Here is a 9448-nt window from a genome sequence, read left to right on the forward strand (position 1 = left end):
TCTTCAACTTCGTACTATATTTGGCCTTTTTAATTTTTTTGGATTTGAGCGTCACTGATGAGTTTTTTGTAGACGAAACGCGCGTCTGGCGTAAATGCAAAATTTAATCCTGGTATCTATGATGAGTTTGTTTAACTGCAGAAATTTACAGAAAAGTTGATTTTAGCTTCTTATCAATTGTGAACTTTTCATTTCTATGTAGCCACATTTCAGAAACATCAGTTGGTCTTAGACTTATGATTTTACATATCCCTTTGATATATTCCGCCTCTCTTGTTCACAGTATAGACTTCAGGATATAGCGCTAGTCAACCCTTAACAGTGTTTTCTACAACTAATAACGCATCAGAACATAGTAAGGCTAAAAAAAGACTCGGAGTAGAAAATAGATTGAAACATATTTTATAGACACCTGTTTATTGTCGATGACCGTATTGTGGTGTTGACCATCAACATTTGTTTATGTTTGTGTTGTTGGGTTGCTGTCTGGTTGACTGTACAAACCTTACATCTCGTTTATTTATAAAACAAAAAGTAATAAAAAGTCATACCGTGCCATAAGTTTAATAGTTTACAAAAAAATTAAAAGAGAATATGTATACACCGTTATAAAGTAATTTGTGAAATGAAACTCAACGCATGATTCCATTTTAAAATTGATTCAAATGAGTCTATATCACTGACCATTAGCAACAAGGAAGTTATCTGTAGCCTGGACAGCGGCTTTATATGCCTGTTCGTGTAAATGAGAATGTGGTGACCATTCAGGAGTAAGGGTATCCTTATTGATGCCACATCTGGCCACAAGTTTTCTGCTGTCATCGTCAGGACCTCCGTGACTACATTTACCAGTTGATGAACCAATTGCCTCTAAAAGAAAATGCAGAAATGATCAGATTTAAAATTGTTGACATACTAGTAGTTTATATTCAAGTTTTAAGATTAAAGCAACAATATATATGAATTAAAAATGTCAAACTGATTAACATTAGAAAATGTTATCAATTTTAAGTAGAATTCTACAAATACGTATGTTCGAATAAAATGTTTATTAAAGTATTATTGTAATCAACCGGGAGCTTTCAAATTTCTATTTGGTTCATCTATTTAAATGTCTGAGGTTATATAGGCCTTCGAAGAGTGTTGGATAAAAATAGATATGCACTGCACCACTTTTCCTGTCAAACATCATAGTATCACCTAATTAACACTTATTATATATATAACAAATTTAAAACTTTACCATAAAAACTCACATAATAGATTATATAATAACGTAAGTTGTTTTGTGATTGTTTCTAAATTTTCAAAAAGTTATCACAAAGGTTTTTTGTCCATGGATTTATGAGTTTTGAACAGTGGTATACTACTGTTGCCTTTATTTACGTACTTGCAGGTTTTGTGTTGCCTCTTCCTTGATGGTATCCGCTAGTCAGTTTACCGTTCACTTTGATGTTGTTCTTACATTGAGAACTAAAACAGCAAAATTATGGACAATTCAATGCAGGTAGGCAAAAATATGGAATGTACTTAAAGTGTTTCTCAAGGGAAAAGAATAAAAATAGGATATACTTAATTAACCGGTCTATGCAACTCTCACTGACTATTTTTAAGGGTATCGGTAAATAATCGATGAAAGCTATTACTTCAATGCCCCGTGAATACTAAATAATGGTTCTTCTTTCGTGTAGTTATTGTTAGTGTACTGCTTGTGTAAATTACAACAAATTAGGCTGAAGATTTTTTTCAAAGACCAAATATTCACGCCGTATGGCTTTCCAACATAGTACCTTCGGTTTTATAAGTTCACCTGGACCAACGTGCCAAGTGAGCTTTTCTCATGACTTGGCGTCCGTCATCCGTTAACTCTTACAAAACATTCTCCTCTAAAACTACAACACCAAGGCCACAATCATCATTGGGGTATCTAGTTTCAAATATGTGTCCGGTAATATAGCCGGCAAACCAACAGAGATGACATTACTGAAAAACAGTACACCGTTTTCAAGATAATTGGAAAAGATGAAGAAAAATGGGAAAATCGTCATTTAAGGGCAATAAATCCTATAAGAAGTCGTTTAACAGTTTTGATGAAAGTGGGCAGTATATAGATCTTAATGTTCTGATCATTTTTACCGCCGTCAGACTTGCCCGATTGGAGTATTTTCTGTTAAATGATATTTTTCCCAAATACTTCGCGCTTTTGCCAATTATCTGATGTATCTTGAAAACTATGTTCGTTATTTATTATTATTTCTTGTTTTGTCTATTATGTTGAAAATTATAAAAAATGATCATCAAGACAAGATCTACAAATATGTCATATTTTTGCCGAAATCATTAATAGACACTTTACAGGAGTGATGCCATAAGATGTTAATTTCTAACCCGTTTTGTGTTTTGGGCAAAAACTTAAGTAGATTGATTGTAAACAGAAAAAGTGTCAGCAATACAAAATCAACAAAAGAGAGATTTTAGTCATTCATTCTGACCTAGTCCACAATGGTAGAGCTTGTCCATTATTGAAGATGTAAATAGACCTAGGTGAGCGACACAGGCTCTTGTGAGCCTCTGATTGGGGGTTTATTTGTTTTTTTAGGGGGGTTTGGGGTCGCAGGATTTTTCGGATTTGTTGTTGATGGCATATATTCAACTCATGATCCTTAATAAGTACTCGTTGCCATACATATTTATTGGGTTGCTGTCTTGGTTAAATATACTAAAAATCTCCTTTAAGACATGTAAACGCTCGACACAAACAAACAGAAAACACTTAAATTTAAGCTCTTGATCAATGCAAGCTCCTAACTCAACCGGGTAAACGGTTAGTTCAACGGTTTAAATGTTTAATTAACCTCAGACACAGGTTTTAGAAGTGTCCATATCATGTAGTCAGCACTTCTGTGTTGACATGATTTATCATTGATATGGTCATAATTATAAATTAACTGTTTATAAAACACTGAATTTTAGAAGTACTAAGGCTTTTCTACCTCGGGAGTTGACTACCTTAGCTGTATTTGGCAAAACTTTTAGGAATTTTTGGTCCTCAATGCTCTTCACCTTCGTACTTTATTTGGCCTTTTTAACATTTTTTTATGCGAGCATCACTAATGAGTTTTTTGAAGACGAAACGCGCGTCTGGCGCAATTATAAAATTTCAATCCTGGTATCTATGATGAGTTTATTTATTATCCATAACCATGCACACAGTTAACAACCACCTTTTTTGTTTTTCTTCATATTTATCTTATTATCGTCGATTTAAGATTTTTTAATTAAACATGACTATCTTTTTTTTCAAATTTATTTAAAAGTATTTGTCGAAATATGAAATTGATATTTTACTCATCAATTTAAAAAAAAGTAATTTTTATTTCAGTATTCTAGTTAAAAATTGAATAATGAAGTATATCATTTTTCATTTCATACTATCCTGAATTTCTGCATTCGTCAAATTGCATATGTCACATTTTCTAATGAGCATGACTATATATTTAATTCTGATAAAACGTTAAATACATATTACTTGTAATCCGCATTATCTAAACAGGTGTCTTCTTCTAAGGCCGCTACTTCCATTAAATCATTTATTCCTATTATAAAAAGAAATATAATGTAAGAAGGTGGGATAAGTTGTCTTGTAATTCGGGGTATTATTTGTACCCCCTTTTTTCCCCGAATCCACCACCGGTCTATTATAGTTAATTTTAACACTATAATATCATTATGATCATGCATATGAAATAAAATTAGTTCTGTGAATCGATTCGTCCCTTTTATGTTCTGTTAAACTCAATTAATTTCATATTGTTCCTTAAATGTTTATGAACCCAATGAATGCTCGTGTGACATTTTTTTTCTGGATTCCTGTTTCGCATGCTTTTACCACCATCATTTTCTCATATTTACCAAAATCTTCATACGCAACACCTCCAAACATTTCTACCCAGTTCGTATTGCTATAAAATGACTGTACGGTATAGAGGCATTCACCAAGCTGGGTTATGAATTCGTCCAGATCACCCTTTCGTGCAATCAATTTCTTTTTACAAGATTTCACGAAGTTGTGTGCTGAAATCAAAACAAATTATGTGTGAATGAAATTCAACAACATCATAATAAACAGTAACAAGTATGTAGAAATTGTGGTGGAAATAGGTACTTGTGAAACTAAGTCGTAGTATGTAATACTGGCAATTAATGTTTTATGGAAATCTAATGTACAAATGTATATTGTGGTGTTTTAAATCATTAGTCACATAATTACATTTTACAAATGTCTGTTGAGAATAAGTAGTACTAGAAAACAGGAGATAAAAGATTTTTGTTGTAGTTTTCAACAAATTGGCAGAACTGAGTAAAATGTAATGATCATTTTCAGAAATCATTTAAATTTACATGATTTGGTTTCCGTTTTGTAAGAAAATTTTGGGGTCCGTAGGTGGCCTGTTGCAAGGCAAAATTTCTGTCCCTATCCAATATATCCTCATTTTTCAGTGGCAGTCCAAATTTCCCCGACCATCATCCCAGATGGCCTCTCTTGTGACAAGACCTACCTATAGTAGTTATTGTGAACTTGTTCTCGTCCTGAATATGCATGAAATATTTGCCACTGGACGTTAAGCAACAAACAATCAATCAATCAATCAATGTAAGAAAATTTAGTATTACAATCGACTGTATTATTAATTTCAAAGCTATAGTCTATTGGTGTTTTTTTTTTATAGCAAAGAAGTTGGTGTTGGTATGTTCCTGTTAGTTTATGTTCAGAATCAATACTATTCAAACTACTGGACATTTATTAGAATTTGATATATTTAGAATGACTAACTAAAGACTATTTGGAATTCTACGATAAAAATGTTAACTCGTATAAAATTTACCGAGAAAGATTTGATCGGCGTGACAATGTATATAAGCTGTATCCTTCTTCTTCCCCTGTGTATCAGCAACTGCATTTCTCAACGCAAATACTTTCTTCATCATTGTATCTTTGCCACTGGCATCTAAAACAATTGTAGATAACTTTAAACTGCGTGGTTTTAAGTAATTGATATATGTATGAGAAATTTGTCATATTTTAATAATATGTTGTTTGGGATTTTGTTAACGCGATATCTGGTAGTATTTGTTTAATATACTAGTAGTCATCAGTCTTATGAACTTTGGGCGATATAAATTTTGATATAGTATAGACACACAACACCAACGGAATCTAATGAACTATATACAGAGCAACAACGAATGTATCAAGAAGGATAAGCGTTCCTTCTATATATATGATTCACAAATACCCGCTTTGCGAAACAAGACTATGTAAAAATATCACTTGAGATTAGAAATAGAACAAAATCGGTAATTTACAGATCAGACAACCATTCTGGTGTCTTAAAATCTCTGATTCTCAACATGTATAAGAGTCGTGACATGATTTAATTGAGATGTGGGTGAACGTCAAGAAGACAGCAACTCAGCGAAGGAAATAACCAAAATATATCTAAGGGGAAACATACAATCGTTAACAATAGACAGGTGTCTATATAATATATTAAGCACTTATTCGTCCCAACACTCTAATATTCAAACTCATAAATCGAAAATAAACTGAAAACGTCATTTTAAAAAAAAAAAGACTAATAGACAAACAACAGTCTTATTCGGTAGGTCACATTCGGAAATACGGGGACAGGATTGTAGTAACGATAATTTGAACATATCCGTTGTCATCTGGGGAACAGATACTGCAAACCAACTTTAATCTTCGCCAGCGATTTATTTTCGCCACTTTCGCGAGTAGAAAAATAACACGGAAATAAATCTTCGCGAACATTTAAAACTTGGATCTTTCCTTATCTAACTACATCAAGTGAATTTGAAAACCGCCAAATTAAATCGCCACAAAGTGGGCTAGAAAGGGATAAACGCGAAATAAAGTATTCGCGAAAATAAGTATTCCAGTAAACCAACTCGTGATGGCGTCCGTAAACTTTACGAAGAGATGATTTCAGCTTCACCACTTTGAAATCTTGGTTTAATAGCCTCCTTGTTAAAAGCAACCCTCTATCAAGGAAATTGTGATAGGAAATACAAACATCAACTGGGAGATATATACTTCGTATGCAGGCGCTGCTGTAATGTTGCTACATAGAAATGGAAAGTTTACAATTGGGAAGCTGCAATCATCTCTTTTATCGTAAAGTTTTGCTTTCAACCGATCCTCTTTATCAATTTCTAGATACGAGTCAAGATATATGGCAGACTTAACTGTATCTGCTGTATCCTTCGATTGGATAGATGCGTTCAACATAGTCACCAAATTTTGATTTATTTAGTGAGAAACATTATATAGCGGAAATTGAAGTAAGAAAATATTGCTTACTTCTTTTCTTTCTTCCTAAGAAGTTCCTGTAAAAAGTCAGTTTCATATGAATAAGAGGACTACTCGGCAAGAAGAGAGGCATAGTTGGTTTCCATGGGAATGCCGATAGTTTGTTGAAAAACACGTCCTCCAAACGTAACAAATATGTTGTCAATCACAGCATCTCCATAATGTCAGTTTCACGGAATTTTTTGTTTGAAGACAAGATACGTTTTTCGACGTTTGACATTCTTTTTATGAAGCAAAGCAGGACCAACTCTTTCAAATTGTCTTTTAGTTTCGAATGGGGAATACTTGTGTAAAGTGTAGAAAAGTCAAATGTTTGTAACACTATTGCAAAATGAAAGAGTTTTAGATTGTATGTACTCTAAAAGATCTTTGGAATATATTTGTATCCACATCTGATTCACGCCACCTCTAGAATAGTTAGTTTTACAATATATTTGAAGCCCATCTTTGATTGCTGATACCATTGATGTTAATAATTCAGAAAGACGATTCGTGGAGCATTTGGAAGACCCAGCAATATAACGTTGCTTGTAAGGACACTTTCGAAGTTTAGGTATCCAATACAGTGACGGAAGATCCAGTTCTTTAATTATCTTTGGTTGAAAATCCATAGTAACACAGAACAGACCCATGATTATTCAGAATTTCCTCCTTGGTAAGTGTCGTGGGGTAAATGTTGAGTTTTCAAGTGAATTGTCAATGCCTAATCTATTTATCAAGCAGTGGACGTAATGTGATTTGCATACAAAAATGATGTTGTTTGGGGCTTTAAAAAGTGAAAGTGAATACATTTATCAGAAACAATCAAGCTCTGCAACCAACACCAAAATCTGTAAATAACAAATAATAATGAGATACGATAACAACGAACGAGTTGAGTTGAAAAAGTAATCTTTGAACATATATGATCGCTGTTAATCGTCGGCGGACCTTTATTCGTGTGTTTATCGGTCATTGGGCATCATAATTATCTTTTTGTTGATTGCTTTCAAACCTTTTCTCTTGATGAAGATGACAGAAACTGATTTTTGTACTATGGAAATCATAATGTAAAGATGCGGATTAAGGGGACAGGGGTCCAGTCCCCTAATGGAGCCACATATATTGTTAATGCACTCGTAACATTGCATAGTTTGCCCCGCCCCCTGTCAAAATCCTGGATCAAAATATGTGGTGTATATTTGTTTTTTGTTCTTATTTATATATTAAAACTGTGTCATTGATTACTGAATGCATCAGCATTAGATGAACTTGATTGATTGGGTATTGATATTAACGACAAGCCAATAATTAATTGCCACACAGAGTATCTTACCATTACTAAAGAAATCGTCAATAGATCCAAATCCTTTGTTTAATTTGATATACTTCTCAATTGCTCTTAATGTTCCCGTTACTGTTATATCTATGTGTGTCTTCGTCCTCCAGTTTCCATCTCGAATTGTTCTTGCAAAGAAACCATTGCTTAGTTCGATACATAACGAAAGAGTTATAATTATAATACTAGCATACATCATTTTTAAGTAGAAATCGTATCTCTTTATAACTTCTTGAGATTATACAAACATAATATTCCGATATGCATTGTGTAATCACAAGTGTTTTATGAAAGCTAATAATATAACAGTCACCAAATGTATTTATTAGTCTTGGCAACTGTCCAGTCATTATATACATTAAGGATGTATTAGCAATATTTTATATCACTTCCTTACTTATGTTTATTTTTTAACCACTGGAAAGTCTCAATATTCAATAGATATATAAAATAAAAGGTAGATAAAGCAGGTTTATATTAATTAGAAAAATCCATATAGGTTGCACTTTGTAAATACAGCTGATTCACAAACCATGCCTCTTTTGGGGATTTTAAGATTTAGATAAAACCAGATGCTCCGCAGGGCGCAGCTTTATACGACCGCAGAGGTTGAACCCTGAACGGTTGGGGCAAGTATGGACACAACATTCAAGCTGGATTCAGCTCTAAATTTGGATTGTGATTAAATAGTTGACACTGCATAGGTTTCTGACACAGAATGAATGTGGTCTAATGAACTTAAAATATTTTTTTTGCCTTTGACCAATTCACTATGCTGTTGAATATTAATCCTCTCAAAAAAATGTTTGAAGAAATTTTCTTTTTATTTATGAAATCTGAAATGAGAAAAATTTAACACCCCCCCCTTTTTTTTTATTTCACTTCCCCCTTTCCCTTTTCCCAAAACTGATCTCAATTCAAATTTCTAATGGAGTTTGCAACAATAACTACTCTTTTAAATACATCATAAAATATTAAATGTAAAATAAAGTGCTTGTTATCACTGAATGGTAAAGATTGTTTCAATTTATCAGTTGGTAGTAAAAGTGAATATACATTGTATATTGTATAAAACAATGATTTAAGTTGATTCAAATACTATTCTGGACAAAGAAAGATAACTCCAATTGAAAATTTCTTGCTATTGTACAATATTGTGCAATTAGATATTTCTTGCTATTGTGCAATACTGTGCAATTGAAAATATTTGCTATTGCACAATACTGTGCAATTGAAGATTTCTTGCTATTGCGCACTACTGTGCAATTGAAAATTTCTTGCTATTGCACAATACTGTGCAATTGAAGATTTCTTGCTATTGCTGAATACTGTGCAATTGAAAATGTCTTGCTATTGCACAATACTTAATATAATAATTTTGGATCCTGATTTGAACCAACTTGAAAACTGGGCCCATAATCAAAAATCTAAGTATATGTTTAGATTCAGCATATCAAAGAAGCCCAAGAATCCAATTTTTGTTAAAATCAAACTTAGTTTAATTCAAAGAACCCCAATTATTAAATTTTTGATGAAATCAAACAAAGTTTAATTTTGGACCCTGATTTGGACCAACTTGAAAACTTGGCCAATAATCAAAAATCTAAGTACATTTTTAGATTCAGCATATCAAAGAACCCCAAGGATTCAATTTTTGTTAAAATCAAACTAAGTTTAATTTTGGACCCTTTGGACCTTAATGTAGACCAATTTGAACGGGACCAAAAATTGAGAATCTA

General features: G+C 32.8%; 1 protein-coding gene across 1 annotated transcript in view; it reads right to left on the minus strand.

Annotated features, from left to right (window-relative positions):
- The window catches only part of LOC143052491 (uncharacterized), a 32729-nt gene extending 24717 nt beyond the window's left edge, over positions 1 to 8012 (minus strand). The window contains exons 1-6 of the mRNA XM_076225536.1: positions 7707 to 8012; positions 4887 to 5009; positions 3913 to 4074; positions 3530 to 3596; positions 1391 to 1473; positions 685 to 870 (exon numbers count right to left, since the gene is read on the minus strand). Of these exons, the coding sequence (XP_076081651.1) occupies positions 685 to 870; positions 1391 to 1473; positions 3530 to 3596; positions 3913 to 4074; positions 4887 to 5009; positions 7707 to 7908 (823 nt within the window). The 5' untranslated portion in view covers positions 7909 to 8012. The remainder of the gene's footprint in view (positions 1 to 684; positions 871 to 1390; positions 1474 to 3529; positions 3597 to 3912; positions 4075 to 4886; positions 5010 to 7706) is intronic.
- Positions 8013 to 9448: the final 1436 nt, after the last annotated feature.

Source organism: Mytilus galloprovincialis, chromosome 11 (assembly GCF_965363235.1).
Source record: "Mytilus galloprovincialis chromosome 11, xbMytGall1.hap1.1, whole genome shotgun sequence".
Classification (NCBI taxonomy): Eukaryota; Metazoa; Mollusca; class Bivalvia; order Mytilida; family Mytilidae; genus Mytilus; species Mytilus galloprovincialis.